Source organism: Cupressus sempervirens, chromosome 7, assembly GCF_028749045.1.
Source record: "Cupressus sempervirens isolate cs-2001-9-10 chromosome 7, ASM2874904v1, whole genome shotgun sequence".
Classification (NCBI taxonomy): domain Eukaryota; kingdom Viridiplantae; phylum Streptophyta; class Pinopsida; order Cupressales; family Cupressaceae; genus Cupressus; species Cupressus sempervirens.
Genome location: NC_143124.1, coordinates 74,695,281 through 74,714,195, shown reverse-complemented (window position 1 = coordinate 74,714,195; position 18,915 = coordinate 74,695,281). Strand labels below are relative to the sequence as shown.

General features: G+C 32.6%; 1 protein-coding gene across 1 annotated transcript; it reads left to right on the top strand.

The window, feature by feature from the left end:
* The first annotated feature begins 2,078 nt into the window (after nucleotides 1–2,078).
* LOC149545569 (linoleate 9S-lipoxygenase A-like) lies at nucleotides 2,079–6,191 on the top strand. The gene is made up of 9 exons (XM_089790723.1): nucleotides 2,079–2,374; nucleotides 2,469–2,749; nucleotides 3,220–3,460; nucleotides 3,551–3,769; nucleotides 4,015–4,100; nucleotides 4,203–4,310; nucleotides 4,394–4,698; nucleotides 4,780–5,043; nucleotides 5,139–6,191. Exons 1-9 carry the CDS (start codon nucleotides 2,176–2,178, stop codon nucleotides 5,920–5,922), a joined length of 2,487 nt encoding a protein of 828 aa, XP_089646849.1. The 5' UTR covers nucleotides 2,079–2,175; the 3' UTR covers nucleotides 5,923–6,191.
* Nucleotides 6,192–18,915: the final 12,724 nt, after the last annotated feature.

Sequence of the window (18,915 nt, the reverse complement as noted above, 5' to 3'; positions counted from 1 at the left end):
TGAAATTAAACCTCAGCCACTGATCTTGGATCATTAGACAATCTAAGTTCTCAAATAATACATTTAACATAATTATAGTGGTAGTGGCAAAGATTATGCTTCCATAATGTATGGTCAAACAACCACATCTTTAAGCCATCATTTTCCAGTTGCCAATAATTTATGTAAGTTGGTATGTTAGGTTAGGCTACTTATTTCCCATCTTTTGAAAATAGCCATACCAACTATAACTTTCTGAAAACCATTCGCAATAACAAATAAATTAATTCAATTATTTCGAAAATAATTTTGCCACCTTTTTATAAAAAAGGTATCGATTATTAAAATATTCGCCGAGGAATATCCATATTTTAAAACATAATTTGCCATCAATATTAATAATTTTATTAAAAATAAAAATTATAATAGCCATTATTTTATAAAAATTGTCTACAATATTAAAAAATTCGCCACCAAATATCCATCCATTGATGCATAATTCGCTAACGCTATTAATTTTTTTCACCCAAATGTCATGTGATTCACCACAATTTTATAAATTTTGGGAGGGGGGATTCCTTAAAGTTATCCCTGGAGTGCATTGGTTCTGTGTCCCCATGCACAATGTCACATTTTCAAAAATATATGTGACAAATTTTATTTTGCTATCATGTTCAATGTCTACCATGTGGTAGGAGATGGTTCCCACCCTATGCGCACTCACATGAATGAGTCCTTTCTCCCTATGCTTCATATTGGGAATGATTTGTGTTTGCTAACCAAATATGGGTTGTGGACTTGCATGTTCAACATAGTATAAGAATGCTCTTCAAACAAAGAGTTGTCTTTGTTTGCAACTGTAGGCTAAAAATAATTATCCAAAATACTCATGTGGTCATTTTTCATAAAAGAACAGAATTGAACAGAATTGAATATTCACCTCGTATAGTTGAAATTTATATTTAGTTTTTCATTTAGCAATCTCTTTTTAATGTTTTTTACTAATACTATTATTTTTAATTGTATTATTTTCAAAGTATTTGTATAAGTGAACAAATAAATGTGGTGGGTGTAGTAATTGATGTCTTCTAACCTAGATCTTATATAGAATGGACTTATATTTTACATTTGAGTATGAAGAAGTCAAAAAAGAAAGAATAATTGATAGTATAACATTTTTATATCAAGATTAGATATTGGTTAGTTGAATTTGGTAAACAAAGTATATATAGTTACCCTAGGTCATGGACAACAAATTTGTTACAAGGTGTAGGAGACCAAAATTCATATGTGTAGGAGACATTTTAGAAGCTATAAATATCACAAATTTGTATAAGAAAGGAATAACATTTTTTTTTAAAGAATATTTATTTTTATTTTTATGAGTAGTCCCTTTCTATTAATAGAAAATATAAGTTAAATATTCACAAAAATAGGATCGGGGAATACAAGATTACCTCAGGAGAGTCACTTGGCATTAAGGCCCAACAACCATAACAATCAAGTATTAAAAAAAATTAAATTGTATTTTTCTTAAAAACAAAATTGAATGACATTTTTGAAATAAAATAGTAAGATGTTCAAATAAGTAAGTTTTATTAATCAATATGATGTGATGGTTAAATTGTTATGTTGCAATTATCATAAAGGTTCAAATCTTATAGTGAATGAGAACCACAATTTTGTAGACTAGCTTGTCGATATCTTTAGATCAAAACGTTTATCTTTCTTCCAGAATGATCTGACAATGCAAAAGACAAATACATGTGCTCTGGAATTTAGACAAGAAAGAAAACAAAAGAAAACAGAATATGCTTGTTGATTGTAAAAGGTGTATGTTATTAAACTTGTACCATTTATAAATTACATCTATGTTACTGTATACATAAAAATTGATCCATATATCTTCACTCCAAATGTCGTACTTATCTTCAATAACTTTAAGGCGGACCCTTTGCACACGGCAGTGTCTATCCAGCCACGAAAAACGTGTTGCAGGCTGCGGAGCGATTGATAGTATTAAACACATGTTTTTACGGATTCGCAAGCACTGGTGAAGGACGACTGCGTGCATAAATAGGTATCCCCCGCAGCAGCATATGCATCTCAATCTTCACTACTGTGAGAGAAAAAGGCGAGAGAGTTGTTTGGCCTTCCGAGTTTAAGAATTTAGCTATTTATTAAAGCTTTGTCAAAATGAGTGGGAACGTGTTGCCTTTCATCTCGAAGGATAGCTGTGATGTGGAGCAATTTGAAATCAATGGAGAAATTGTGCTATTGAGAACATATCTCGAAGGCGTTACTGATTACTCTTCCACCATTGAGAGCTCGTTGCTTGAAGAGACACTGCAGAAAGTGTATCTGCAGCTGGTCAGCAGCCACAAGATTGATGAAGGTAAATAATAGATTATTTTCTCTCATTTTTTCAAACATTGAACTTTGTTTACTTGTATTCGTATATGGATTTACCAATGATGTATGGACTGTAGAGACGGGGGAGGGGAAGAGAGGGGAAGAGATTTCGATACGTTTAATGGATGATCCAAAAGATCAATATACGCGGTATAACATAACCTTCAAATGGAAGGTTCAATTGGGAGAGCCTGGAGCGTTGCTAGTGAAGAATGCTTACGCTCGAGAGTTCTTCTTGAAATCACTCACCCTCTTCGCTGTTCCCGGCAAAATGCCCGAGCTTCATTTTTTCTGCAGTTCCTGGATCTTCCCTTTCTACTTATTCGATAAATGCCCGCGGGTCTTCTTTTCTACTAAGGTATAAATAAGACTAATTTGAAATAAACTGGTAGAAGTAAATGGTAGCTAATAAATATTAGATTGATAGAAGCGCCTAAGTAGATTTAAGTTTATTATTACGATTTGTTGAATGTTGTCTTTTTCCTTCAATGGATTCCCATGTTTGCAGTATATTGTCAGGATTTGTTGAATGCTATCATTTTGCTTAAATGGGGTTAGCATTTTTTCGACAAGCTTTCCATCCTTATTTATCGTGTTTTCTTAAGCCAGGAGAAGACAAAGTAGAGCATAACAATTTTAACAGCTGTTGTTTTCGAAACATTTATAGAAATTTACTTGTCTATGGATTATTTGCGAGAGCTACTTCGCGGGTATTGATAAAGTCGATATTTACGGAAATAGACATCAAATACATTGACAGTCACATTATACGCTCACTTTTCTCCTACGCTTTGCAAACTTATCGGATAAATTTTACATTCATTTCAGAGCCATCTTCCAGATGAGACACCTGCGGGACTGACAACGTTGAGAGAGCAGGAGCTGTACATTCTGCGAGGAAACGGAAGAGGAGAGAGGAATTTTTGGGATCGTATATATGATTATGATGTTTACAATGATCTGGGCAACCCAGACGAGAGTCCCAATCTTCACAGACGAGTGTTGGGTAGGTCCCACGAATTTCCTTATCCGAGGAGGTGTCGAACAGGAAGGCCCTCAACTAAAACAGGTATTTGTAATCATACTGTGCAACACAAATTCATTCTCTTACAAATCAACTATTAGCGAAAAGTCAACTGATGTGATCTTAACATGACAGATATCAACTCCGAAAGCTTGACCGAAACCCCGTTCTTCATTCCACCAGACGAAAAGATCCCTCACAGGAACGACTCCGACTACAGGGCTGATTCGGTGCGGGCCTTCGCCAAAAATCTGTCGCCCCAGCGAAAGTCCGATGATCATTTTTTCTCGTCTCTGGAGGAAGTAAAAGCTCTTTACAGCACTTCCGCTTTCCCAATTCCTCAAGTTTTTAAGGGTACGTGATGAACAATTTTTTGTCAAAGTTGATTCATTCAATAGGACCTTCAAATATTTCGGCTGATGAAATATATTAGTAGATTTTAAAATGATGTAATACCTGTATGTCAAAACATATGATGATTGCTGCAAACTGTTTATTTGGTCTTGTTAAGTGAACAGCGACGCACATGCTTAATTAGATTCTCTCCCCCAGCAGATATCAAATTATAGTTGGATCTTGACTTGGTGTATGATTCACAGCTGATGAATTCGCCTGGATGACGGACGAAGAGTTTGCTCGACAAGCCCTTTCCGGGATAAATCCCATGGCCATCCAGTGTTTGCAGGCAAGCAAATTAGGTTTCCAGAACGTTTAATTAAAAGCTTTTAGAAATCTTGAATGCAGTGTAGATGAATATTATTTCTTATATTACTCCGCACTGGCACAGAGTTTTCCTCCCTCCAGCAGCTTGGACGCCGACTTACATGGTCCTCGAGAAAGTTTTATCTCCGCACAACATATCGAGAAAAACTTGGACGGTCTTTCAGTGGAGCAGGTATTCCTGTAACATATTGCATCTCTCCACCAATAGACTACCACTGTGCTGTCATGACTAAATATCGTCTACATTTTAAACAGGCTGTAGAAGCGAAGAGACTGTTCGTGCTGGATTACTACGATGCTTACATGCCCTACATCGAACGCATTAACAACCAGTCAGATTATCATAAAATGTACGCTTCTCGCATTCTCTTCTTTCTGACAGGCCGAGGTATTCTCAGGACTGTTGCGATCGAGTTGTGTCTGCCTCCCACCAGTAACAACCGATTCGAAAGAAACGTTTACACCCCTGCCCAAGAGGGAGAAGAAGGCGCTCTGTGGCTGCTCGCCAAAGCACATTCAGCAGTTAACGATGCCGGTCATCACCAGTTAATCAGTCATTGGTAAGGTCGCATTGAAATTATTAAGGATTCTTATAATTGGTCGGAATTATCACATTCATTATTATTTGATGCACATCACAGGCTAAGAACTCATGCTGTCATCGAACCCTTCATCATTGCCACCCATAGGCAACTGAGCAAAATGCATCCCCTTCACAAGCTGTTACTCCCCCATTACGCTGGCACTTTGGAAATCAACGCCTCTGCCCGGCAATCCTTGATAAATGCAGACGGTATTATCGAATATGGTTTCACACCCTACAAATACGCCATAGAGTTGTCCTCTAAAGTTTACAAAGACTGGAAACTCAGAGAACAAGGCTTACCCGCCGACCTAATCAAAAGGTATAGTGCTCTTTCGGCGCTGTACTTAATTAGTCTCTACTGTCAAATATAATTTACTCGTGAATATAAATAATTCTAATCTAGGAGATGTGCAGAGGGATGGCAGTTGCAGACTCAGCGGCACTTCACGGGCTGAGGCTTGTGATAGATGACTACCCATATGCAGTGGACGGTCTGGAGATCTGGGCTGCTTTGAAGCAATGGGTGAGTGATTACCTGTCTCTGTACTACAAGAGCGACGATGAGATCAAGAAAGACACTGAAGTGCAAGCATGGTGGGAGGAGGTGAAAAATGTGGGGCATGGAGACGTTAGACCGGGGAATATTGAAAGTGGATGGTATGAGATGGAGTCGGTGGAGGAAGCGGTAGAAGCAATCACTACCCTTCTCTGGGTTGCATCTGCTCACCACGCAGCAGTTAACTTTGGACAATATGCGTATGGAGGGTATATGCCCAATCTTCCATCCATGAGCTCTCGCCTCATTCCCAAGAAAGGTTCCGTTGAGTTCATGGAAATGGTGAAGGACCAAGAAGCATATCTGATGAAATCTGTATCGAGTAGGGACCAGGCCATCAAGGTGATGGGAATACTGTTGCTGCTGTCCCAGCATTCAACAGACGAAGTGTATTTGGGACAGTTGAAAGGCTCTACCCCTGAATGGACCGACGACGAAGGGATCGTGCCAGTGTTTGCTCGCTTCACTTCCACCCTTGAGAATATCGAGAAGAATGTCACCAAGAGAAACAAAAATCCGGAGCTTAAAAACAGGTACGGACCGGCGCAAGTTCCATACACTCTGCTTTATCCCTCCACTTCTGATCACTCCAACGGAGGCGGACTCACTGGTATGGGAGTCCCAAACAGTGTTTCCATCTAGATATAACTCTCAATTGCAAGTTTTTAGTTGTGCTGATAGTAGGGTGACGACTTAGAGTTTAAGGCTGTCACTGTTATTTGGACTCTACTTGGCTGTAATAAAGTTGTTTCTCTGATGTCATTTGGGTAGTTACAGTTTTTTACTATGATAAAACATTTTCTTTTCTCATTTTCAATTTGAACTGGTCCAGTGATAAAGAACTTGTATTGTATTCTTGAAAGAGAGTTTACAAATTCAAATTCTATAAGAATTAAGTTATTTATAGTTCATTTGTAGTGTGGTTAAGTCCTTTCCGTAAGAAATATAAGATAGTGGATATTTCTACAATCTATGGCTAAATCCATATATGCTTCTTCTTTTTCTCCACTAGAAAAATGTGAATAAGCATTTTGTTATTTCATCACCATTTTCTCACTGTAATAAAATGCTTGAAATATAATGTTGTTAATTAAATTAACAAGGAGAGCGCACTAATCCCATTACAATGGAACATGTACTAAGCATGTAATTTATCTCACTATAAGAAGATGCTCGAAATATAATGTTGATAATTAAGTTAACAAGGAGAGGGCATTGATCCCATTACAATGGAACATATTCTAATCATGTAATTTATGGGTACTAACTCCCATTGTAGTTTCCACCCAAATTGGGTTTCCACAAGACCAAAATATTTGTGTGAAGTATTGCATTATTTTGAGGATGTGCTTATATATTTTATGATTTCATTTTTTGTAATTAAGATGATGTTGTGATAAGGTTTTATGAGGCTCGAAATTTATTTAATGAATTGATTGCTAATTCAAATCCCCTCTTAGTAATTTGATCCCTTATGACTAATAACTTACATTAGATCCTAGGACATCTACACTATTGAAGCTTGATAAGTTGAGGCAAAGATACAAAGATGATGTGAAATAAAGGTCCTAAATTCACAGTGGAGAAATATCTTCTAATGGTAGATAAGAATCACAACTAAAGCATCCCTACTTAGGCTCGTTATAGTCAAGAGCGAGAAAAAACCCTTGCTATAAAATTAATCAGAAAAAACCTTATTTTTCTTCAAAGAGCACCTATCACTACTACTGCTAACATTAATAATGTCAAAAGTGATTATCATTAGACATCTTAAGCAATTAATGTTTTTAAAACTAGTACAAAAACTAATAAGTTTGTCACCTTAAAGTTCCAATAGCTCAGCCAAAAACTATACTATATGATGACAACCTAGCATATGTTTATAACTATCATAGAAAAAATAAAGTATTAATATGGAAAATATGAAAATTAATAGAATTAGTCATTAACCTTAGAATTTTTAATACAGTCCTTAGAAAGACTATTAAGAAAGCAGAGAAATCTACCAGTTTTTAGTATCACCTTCTTGTTTTTTTTCTTCACTTTTTCTCATCTTCTTTCATTCTCTTCTCTGCTATGTTAATCTTTCTTTTTCTTGTGACAACTTAAACTATATCCTTATTCATGAGTCCATTGAATACTTTGTAGAGAGAGGAAAGGGTATTGTTGAATTGATCTTTGTCATTCACATACATAATAGAAGATCCTTCTAGAGCATAAATTCTCTTATGAAGGTCCTCAATGTGACTTTGAAGGTCAGGGAAGTTTATTTTGTCATCTAGAACAAGGGAACATGTTATGTTCTTTGGAGGTTGAGGGAGTTAATTTTATTGTATATAACAAGAGAAGGTGTTATATTATCCTAGTAGTCATTACCATTATGTGCTAGGGAGCTCTACACATTGTATTTACTATATCCTCCAACTCAGTCGAGTTCACATTTATCTCTAAGTTGATTTTTTCTACTATTATTCTTTAATATCTCTAGCATCCTCAATAAAATCCTCATCATTAGTGTTCTTAGTGGACTCATTCTCATCTTGAAGCTCATACTCCACTTCTATCTATGGACCATTTCCTTTGGAATCTTCTTATAATTATTTCTTTGTTGATGAGTTGATCAAACTTTTTACCCAAACTATGATCATGCTTAGCTTTTGTAATAAGTTTATTTTCCTTAACTCTATCCTTCAGATTATTAATTTTAATATAAGGCATCATCATTTTAGCCTTCTTTCTCGAACATTTTTACTTTAAAAGGGTGGGTTTAATTGCAAAAGGTTTTCTTTTCTTAGGGATGTTATCAAGGAGGGCCTCTTCAAGGGGGATTTCCTCCTTTTTTCGTTTCCTTTTATTGTTCTTCCTTTTCCTAGAAGAGTTAATCTTTTTCACTCTAGCATTGGATTTTTCAGTGAGAGGATTGGTCCCATGTAGTTAAATTTTGATAGATTTATTCACTCATTTCTTATTTTGGATTATTTATGCTAGCATACAAGAGAAGACAAATTTGAAATAGGGATTTATTAAACTCAAGCTATTAAAGGGCATAGATTAGGTGGAGCCAAGGGGAGGCACTCTTAACTATGCTACTTTTGGATTATGAGTAGAAGAAAAAATAAACATTCATTTTATGGTCATTTCTCATGCGATTTAATATAGGAAAATAATACCCATGGAGGGTGATCTACTAACCTTCTAAAGTGAATGAATTCATAGAAAAGAGGGGAAAAATGCAATATAGAGGGGGTAAAGAGAATCATTGGCTTCAACAACCAATTTCCTCACTTTTCAAAGAAAAAAAAATCTTCACCTAGATCTTGTAGTCTCCATAGCTCTTATTTTGAGCTCTTTCACCCTACCATTTTAACCCTGTAGTTTCAGCTATCAGTTCATAGGTGAGACCAAAATTTATGCTTCTAATTCTAATGACACCATTGTGACAAGAGTAAACAAAACTTTATGAAAAAAGTAATATTATGACCCCTTAATTCTTAAAAATAGAGCACATGAAAATTAATGTTAAAAATGTCCTAGAGCTCACTATTTTAAAATATATCTTACTCATCTTTAAGTTTCAAACTCCTTAGAGGGTCTCCCCTACTCCTAGCCTCAAAGAGACTCAATTGATGATATATAGTTATAAGAGGCTTTTTATAGCTCACTTTATGAAAAATAAACTAAAACCCTCTTGCCTTTTCTTACTAGAATGGAAGAAAATGTTCTTGAGCACAAAATACTTTATTCTTTAAAAAGAATAAAAAGGATTGATATTATATCCCAAAAGAATCACACAATACATATGGTTTTTAAAAGTGATTTTATGTTAATTTTATTTATATTTTCTAAGAAAATCCCATTTTAAAATAATTTCAAAATGTTAGTGATTGAAATGTCAGTCACTTATTCATGAAAGATGTAATGATATTTTTGATCAAAAATTAATTTCATACTCTTCCAACTAGCTTTAATGTTAAAATGAGTGTACTTGGAGAAGTGGGGTGTAAAATGTCTTCATCATTAAGAGCTTAAGTATAGATAATATTCTCTTAAATAATTTCAAATGGGACTTATTATTACAAATACAATACTTCTTCCCAAGACTGATATTATCATTTTGTGTATCATTCATTTTCTTACAATTCCTAAAGAAAATTCCCAGAACCATCCCAAAACACCAAGGAAACCAAAAAATCTCATTTAGATACAACATGATAAGATTAGAGTTTCCTTCTAGGAAAATATAGTCATTGTTTGACTCTTTTAGGAACTTTATCCCTTTCCAAGTAATAATTTTAGACACCCTATTATTGGAACCGTTACTAAAGTTTTTGTACAAACCTACAATGAGAGTGGTATTCCAATTTCTAATAACCCCACTGACAAAATTGTATCTATGATTTCCTATGGTATACTAAACCACCTGACATTTGATCCAAAAATAGTTTAGGGTAATGATCCGTGTAGTAAGTTTCCCTATCACAATATTGTCCAAATTTTTAATAGGATAACCTACTAAATACTCCATTTCTATTTAACAGTAGTCTCTTGGATTGGGGGAGTAACCTTTTCTTTTCCAAATGAAATAGAATTATGATATTCCCTTATCTCCCACTTTATTATTTGGAACAAGATAGTGTTTTTTCTAGATTGGTCCCTAATAAATCTATTATAAGTTCCTTCAAAATATTACAAATGTATAATAGATGGATATGCACTCAATGATTTCCAATAATATGATGAGTGAAAGGGTTTAAGATCAATTGATCAATAAATAAAATCATAGACTCTTGTATTACTATTGCCAAATTAGTCAAGGAAAATATGTTTTCCTACACCTTCCTAACATAAGGCAAAATTAAGAGAAGATGAACTATAGTTTCACATTTTGAGAAATATAGCCCACACCTATTTACCAAGGAGAACAATCTTCTATCAAGGTGTTATTTTTTTTAATATTTTTTTTTGGGAAATGATGATTCTAAATAAGTTAACCTTACGAATAAGCTTACACACCCACCAAAAGAAGTTTACTTAATGAATAAGTTTTTAGATCCACATTTGATTCCAAGACTAGTTATTCTTGTCCTCAGTTTCTAAAGATTTGTAAATTGATTTGATAGAAGAGTAGATAGAGAAGTTGTGTTTCTAACTCCACTTGTGTCTAATTAGATGAGAGGAAACAAAATAATCAAGGAGGGAGGGGGAGACCATGTACCTTAAGTTCATCTTAAAACACTTTTTGATGTGTGGAGGGATGTCACCACATTCTCACAAATGGTGATTTAATTCATTTTACAAATCCTTGTCATTTTACTATTTAACTATGATTACTAACATGACTACCATAAATTATTATAAGCCACCTTTCAATCTAATTGAATTCGTTCTTATAACTAAGAAGTTTTTTGAGATGCTAGATGCCCTCATACAAGCTACGACTATTTCCATCCCTAATAATTTTATTTAATTTTTTCTTTCCTTAGCACATATTTAGTTTTGACATGATATTCCAAATAGGGGATTCTAAGGTGGGAATAAGGTCACAAAGTAAGGAATTAGTAGACCCATTTTTGAGATATTTATCCTTTATAATCTTAAACCAATATTTATTATTCTCTATAAGAATTTATCATATTTTGCCATTTAGGGATTTATTGAGGGATCTAATTTTCTTTACACCTAGACCATTGAATTTCTAAGAACTCCACACTTTATCCAATTGGATCATGGCTATGCTAGTTTTCTCTTTAATTCTTGTCCCCTTTTTATAATAATCAATGCTATCAACCACAAAGCTGAGGATTTTAAAGAGAGAAAAGAAATAAAGTAGGATAATTTAAAAAATTTCTATAAGAAGGTAGATTTCTCTATTTAACTTAACATTTTACCCTTCCAACCTATAGGTTTTTTTCTTCAATATTTCAATGATGTTATTTCTATTAGTGTAAATGCTAAGTATATTCCAAAGGGGGAAATTATTAGAATAATTTAGGGAGATTGTTAATTGCTTGTCACATGGATAGGTTGCTTATGTGTTACACTCATGACTTGGTTTGTCATTGATGTCAACATAAATGTTATTTGGTATACAACATACATAGTTTTAGTATATCAAAGAGGAAGATTTGATCACTAAGGTTAGATGTAAGATAGGTATGTTATGTATGCTTAAATTATAATTCAAGAACATGTTTAGATGCTATGTTTCTTTTAAAAATATTATGTGAAGGATTGGACAAGTTATGGATGATTCATTGAAGACTGGTTAGCTGATCAATGTGCACGATATAGATTGTTGGTATTTTGGATAAATATTTTAAGATATTTGGAACTGATTTAAGTAATCTTTGATCATAGTTTAAAATATGTTCATAATTATATGTTTGAAAAGAAGATGGTAGTGATGATTTTGTGATTGTCACTAAAGAATCGATATGTATGCATGTTTGAAGCATGAGTCACAATTTATACACAATGAATTTGTGTATTGTAGTTTATGCATAAAATAAATTTGTCAAAAAGACTACAATGTATGTGAAAATTGTTACAACCCATCTTCCCTTACACCAAATAAATTGGAAAACTTATTTCCACATGGATTTTATTCTTAAAAATATTCCTATCATTTATAAAATTAAATTTACATTAGTATTTGAAGGTTATTGTTATAAGAAAGGAAATTTATTACAAAGCAATAATGAACACTAGGAATCCTCCTCTTGGGAACTTTATTGAATCAATTATCATATTAGTTATGAATTTGTTTATTTTTTTCCATTCTGGTTTAGGCCTTAGCTGGTGGTTAGAGACAATAAACTTGTTCTTGAGAAGACTTTGAATGTTTTTGAATCTTCTTGAGTGGGGTCATATTCCACTTCTAATAGTAGATGCTTGGGAACATGCATATCACATTCACTATCAGATGTAAAGGTCATACTCTATATCAATATTTTTGAATGAACTTGTTTTATGGGATGTAGTGACTGCTGACTCGTTCAGGATAAGCATATCTTGGGAGCATTAAAGGTGGCTAGATAGAAGGAAAATTTGTGGAAAGTGATCTCATTTGGGGATTTGAACAAGCATTTGGCACTAGGTTTTTCTCCTCTATTCAAATCCACTCATGAATATGCATAAATATGATAAGACATTGTAAACCATCATGACTAAAAGAATTGGAATTCTATTGGATAGGTGTGGTGTTTGAATTTCACAGTTGGGAAAAACCCATTATTCTTCCCTCAAAGGCTCATTTACTTCATAAAAGAATGGCATGAAAAAATACTATGAAACTCATCTTAGGCTAGCACCTAGTCATACAGGAAATCAATACTAAATACCAGTACTCATATAATTATTGTATCTTGTCCTAAATTCACATGCTACATACAACATAATGGGCAACCATTTAGTTTCACTTTGGTGTATAGTATTGTTAAAATTTATAGGGTTGGAACCTTATCATTAATCCATAGAAATAAATTTACTTATTGTGTTATTGTACTTAGTGTATTATGTATAAAATGTGGTTGGAAACACAACCAAGAAACTTTAGTTTTCATAGGGAGGTTTAAAAGAATTGAACAATATAATGCTAATTCAAACCATAATTTCTTCTTTTAAAAAAAATTGTGTGTTTAGATGGCTCAACTGACCTCCAATGATAGCTTATCTAGTTGGATAGAGTAACATTAGAAAATGTATAGGTCATTGACTCTTTTTTAAACTAGTATTTTGATAGCAATTAGATCTTATGCGTACAAAATAATATTGCTTAACATTTAAGGACTATTAATCTTTCACCTCCTTAGAAAGGGGATTGTTAGTTAAAATAAAATTCTATAGAAATGATATAATCAAATCTCGTAGGTACTAAAAATTCAGCTCATAATTATAGAGGTTGATAACCTTCTAATAGAAATTAGTTAACAAATAGAATTTCCAAAAAATTGAGTGATTGGGCCAAAAGCTAAAACTCTAACCATCCTATACAATCAAAATTTAATTTCCAAAGATGTAAAATTGGATTACATCAAACATCATTAGAATGACTATTTATATATAGGGGTAATTAGTAATAAAATTATTTCTGCAACTTTTTTGGAAAGCAATATCCTAGATACAATATTCAATGTAAATGTTAATGGCTCATTTGTAACATAGAAATAAAATTGAATTGCATACGAACTTGTAATTCTTTTTCAAATGATAGTGGTGGTTATAAATTTTTTTAATCAGAATAGTTATGTAAGGGTGTGTTAACTCTTCTTAGTAGGAATAATAGTGGTTAGAATTATCTACATGAAAGCTAAATATTTTAAATGATTATATTAAAGAGGGGGAGAGTGTCTCTAAAATTTAACGTCCTCTTGTGATACCCCTTGGATGAATATACATGTACTAATGGAATTATTTTGAAATCTTATCATTTGGTGTTACTATTCTCACTTAGCTTGAAGATTGAAGGCTGGAATATGATCTATGAGATTGGTGCATGGTTAGAAGACTAATGCATGTTGTCCTTGCATAACTTTTTAATTCTTAAGTGAAATTGTGATATTCAATCAGCTTGTGATTTTAGAGATGAAGAAGTGTGTATTCCTACAAATTAAGGACTATGAGATGTGTCTTCAATAAACATTAAATTTCCTCATGTGAGAAAGTTTTTGTAGAATATGGAATTTAAAGGGAAGAACTATACTTTCATTTAAATTCTTCTCTTGTAAAGTAAAGGTTCAATTTATAAGAATGTGACTTACAAAGTTTTGATTAATGGATGATATTATTTTCACCCATAGCAGTGTTCATCTTCTTTGGATAAGATAATTAAAAAACAATGCACAAATTTTTTAGCCATGTAAAACTTATTGACAATGTGGTCATTATTTAGGTCTATTGTGACATACATTGAAAGTAATTATGGGTTACTTTGATAGTGAATGTACTACTTGATTATTACGATATAAAGATTGAACTACCTAATGAAGTTCTTATATTGGAATAAGTTTTTATTATCGTGTGTTATGCTTCCTAATTAACATTGAGAAGGAGATTATTGAGTCAAAAATGTATTTCTTAGTAATTGATTGAAATTTGTTATCTTGCATTGGCTTCAAAAGGTTGTGTTACTTGCCTTGTTAAACTTTGAATGATAATTTCTAATTATATTAAAGAAAATGTGTACACAATTTCATTACTCTCCTCTTAGTTTTTCTTCTTTAGTCTTCATTTATATTGGACTAGGTAAATAACTCCTACAATATTCTTTCCCTTGTGATATTAGATAGGTTTTGGACCTTCTACCCAAAATGTTGACATAATCAGTAAATCTTGGTATTTTGGTAACTGAATTATGCTTTCTTTTAGATTTGAGCATATAAGTATATGTATCGTTTTTGTTAAATTCAATGATAATTAATCAACTAATGTTGAATTCTCAATATTCAAATGAATTTTACTCTCCTTGACTTCAACATATTATGGGGATTGTTCATATGGCATTGGTTTTGTAGGGGCATTCCTTACATATGGTATCAGAGCTCTTGGTTATACTAGGCTTGAGTACACTATGATAGACACACAACCGTAAGTTAACTAGCTTAATTTATGTTATATGATTTGATGACATGGCTTGCATGGTGTGTCTTCAAGTTAATATTACTTTTGACATAGAAGGGTAGGATGCTCATTATGCATGTCATGATTTTGAGTTAACATTGCATTCTTTTAAAGATTGTCAAAATGGGAATTCTCTAAAATGGTTGGTAATTTTTATAGCTACGATGGTTATGATTGTATTTTGGCTCCAATTATGTGATAATATAATATTTATACTAGTAGATTATACTTGAAATACTTATTTATTTCATGTGTGATGCAAGAAGGATGTTAATTTCTATTATCCTTTGAGGTAGTTAATTGATGGTTTTATTTTGCACTGGTTTATGAGCTCCTACAAGATTATAGACTTTTCTTAGGATATCAATGAAAATATTTCTTTTATTGTTTAAATGGCATGTGATGCATATGTGGTTTAAGAATTATTTTTTAAAGCCAGATTCATATGGTTCATTGAGAAACCAACTATGATAATTAGGAGGAACATGGATTTAGTATGAAAAAGTATTACATGTTCCATTATACATTAGAAATGTGTGATTATCATGATAAATTGCATATTATGTATAAGAAGTTTGGTTATGTTCTTAGCAGTCTTTGGGTGCTTGGTGTCATTAAACATCTAGTCCACCTTGGTGACTAGTGAGATTCATTATGCTTTATGTGAATTGGTTTTTCATTTGATTAGGTTCAATTTTCATGAACATTGATGTGATGAGGGGGTAGCTTGAAAATCTTTCTTATGACCACCTAGCCATCAGTTTCTTATGTGACCTATCTACTATGACACTTGTTCACTTTTATTTTATTGATTTTGTGCCTCCTTCTTGGACTTTTCTTTTTGAGAATTATGAATCTTGATTTCAAGATTTCTTTGATCATGAGGTGGCTAGGGTTTGTACTTTTATGATGATAGTCTTTTTTTTTGACATGATGTCATCTATCATGTTCAATGTGGAGAAATGATATGATGTATAAGGGAGTAGATTGTGAATAAAATTTCATTCTTCCTTTTGCATTATTTTTTTTTTTTTTTTTTTTTGGATAGCTTACCTTCCAATGCAGGTGTTGAATGTGAATAGAAAGGGAAGAGTAGAAGTGATGCTTTCCTTTTTCACTATACCTGCTAGTGCAACTTCGGTACTAAAAGAATGCTTTGGCCAAACCTATATGCATATGTCTATTTGATATGCTTGCCCATATTTCATCTCCCTGCCACATCCATGGTTAAGGCTACTTGGACATATGTGGGAAGTAGTATGTTTCAATGTTGAATTAGATACCTCCCTTTTGCATTATTGGGCATTGCCAAGTTGGGAATTCTATGTGTTAGGTAGGATCCCAAAGAAAGTACCTTTTATATTATGTGAGCATTGCTAGATTGAAAATTCTACATGTTATGTAGGATGATAAGGATGTACATTTTGTATTATTTTGGTATTGTAGGGTTGGGTATTCTATATGTTAGGAAGGATCCCAAGGAAGTGTAAGGAATCATGTTTGGGCAGGAAAGCACCTCAACCATATTTTGTGTGATGATTGAATGGTGTGAAGGCCATACATCACAACTTGCACTTATATGTTGGTTAAGTACATTGAGGTGACGAGATGGTCTTAAGGCCCTATGTCACATAAATGATAAAAAATTAGGTTACCAATCCTTGTAAATGATTGGTGAGAATACCTAGATAATTTAAGTAATTATGTAGAGCATATGGTAGATGGTATTTCACTTGTATGATGTGCTTAATGTTCCATGTCCAACATATAGGTTAAAATTTTCTATGATGCCCATTGAGGTATGAGACATTAGATTATACTTGATGTATTTATTGAATCATGAATTTTGATGGATGGATGATGTGTAAGTCAACATCCTTGGCTAATGTCATGTGTTACATTCTTAAATGGATAATTATTTGTTAATCCTTGATTATGGTTAATGAAATAATTGTTGACTATTAAAACTAGGGTTTCACTTGATTATTTTTCCATTTCTTGCAATTGATTATGTGGCAATTATTTAGTAGGACATGTTTCTTACATATGATGAAATAAAGTTTAACATTTATAGCATATTCATGTGATGATATGTTCTATTTGACAATTTGGTCAATAACTGGCTTATGAAATGTAATTATTATCATACCTACCATTTTGACATGTATGTTAGAAACTAGAATTAAGTGGCATATTTAATGGGAAGCATTTTATCTATTTGTTGATTCAATTATGTGTAGTCTATTTTTGACTAACCGGACTTGACTTTTAGGCATATGTGGCAAGTGAATGGAAATGTAGTCTTCCTATGAGAATACAAAAGGGTATATGTATAGATCCTATGTATTTTTGAAAAAACATTGCATTGGTATTATGTATATGTCATGATCCACCTTGTGAGACTCCTATATTATAGAATTTTTTAACACATTTTCCTTAGTCAACTTGGTTGATAAATGTCGACAAACAATTTGGTTGTCTTGAGTTGTCTATTTTGGACTCCTAGTCGGTAGGTTGTTTGACATAGACATTATGTGTTTGGCATAGACATTTCTTTGCTATATGCAATGGAACTTGTTTTATTTTTTAATTATATATAGAAATTTGGGTCAATGTTTCTTGTACATTTTATCTTATGTGGATTTCTATCATCCATCTTCATTATATTGGTTAGATATATGTTGTTAATTTTTAACTAAATGATGCACTTTGATATAGAATGTCAACTTATGCAAGAATTTATATGTATTATGATGATCAAATGTTAATGAGTACATTGATGATGCTATATATATAATACAATTTCTTTACCTAATTATGTTTGTGGAAATTTACCTAATGTTGTGGATTCTTACTCACTTACTGAAACCACATGTTAGATGGTACATGTGGTTGATTATTTTGATACTCATTCTTAAGGTGTAATTAAATAAGAATTGAAGGGACAACATTGACTCTTGATATTTTTAATTAAATACTTATCTTCTTGCACTACGAACATTGGGGACGAGCTAAAAGTATTTTGAGTGTATATGTATAAGTGTGGCATGAAGTTGATATGAAACATGTACCGACATGATCAAATCCATGTGATGTCGAGATATGATATGTAATTACATGTATGTGCATGATATCATGTGATTTTAAGGTAATATATTTCTTTATTTTGAGAATCCTTGAGATAAGGAAGTATTTGATTTGACATATCATTGGATAATTGATTTGACTTATGATATATGATGGACTGAAATTTTGTGTTCTTCTTGTAATGCAACTGAGGGAATGAAACATCATAAACAAAAGGAGGAATATTATCAAAGAGAGGTAATCCTAACCTTGTAAAACTGAAGGATGGTAATGGAATTCACACACTGACATAGAAAAGGTACTTGAAATGGTTAATTATTACATGTACTTACTTCAAGTGAAAGTTTATATTTCTTTTAACTATGTTTACACAAAATTTGTGTTCCATCTTTTACATGTTGTGTGTAAATATATTAGAATGAAAGACAAATTTATGATCTAGAAAATTTCTTGGAATTCTTGGATATGGATATAATTTCTATATCTTAGCATTCAGAACAATGTATTTTCATTAGAGGGAAAGGATGTCACAACCCATCTTCCCTCAAACTAAATAAATTAGTGAACTTATTGTCACATGGATTCTATTCTTAAAAATATTCTTATTAATTATAAAATTAAATTGGAATTAGTGTTGGAAGGTGATTGTTAAAAAAAAGGAAGTTTAAAAAAAACCTAATAATGTGTACCACCAATCATATTCTTAGGAACTTTCTTGAATCAATTAATATATTGGTTATGAATTTCCATAGTTTATACAATTATGGTTGGAGACTTGGCTAGTGATGAGAGATGATAGACTTGATCTTAAGAAGATTTTTAATTCTTTAATTCCTCTTGATTAGGTACATATACCACTTCTAACCGTAGATTTTTTGGAGCATGCATATTACCTTGACTATCATAATCAAATGTTGGATTCTATATCAA

Coding starts and splice junctions, on each gene's coding strand:
- LOC149545569 (XM_089790723.1), top strand. CDS start 2,176: ATGAGTGGGAACGTGTTGCCTTTCATCTCGAAGGATAGCTGTGATGTG. Junction 3,461..3,550: donor AAGGCCCTCAACTAAAACAG/GTATTTGTAATC, acceptor TTAACATGACAG/ATATCAACTCCGAAAGCTTG. Junction 4,699..4,779: donor CACCAGTTAATCAGTCATTG/GTAAGGTCGCAT, acceptor TGCACATCACAG/GCTAAGAACTCATGCTGTCA.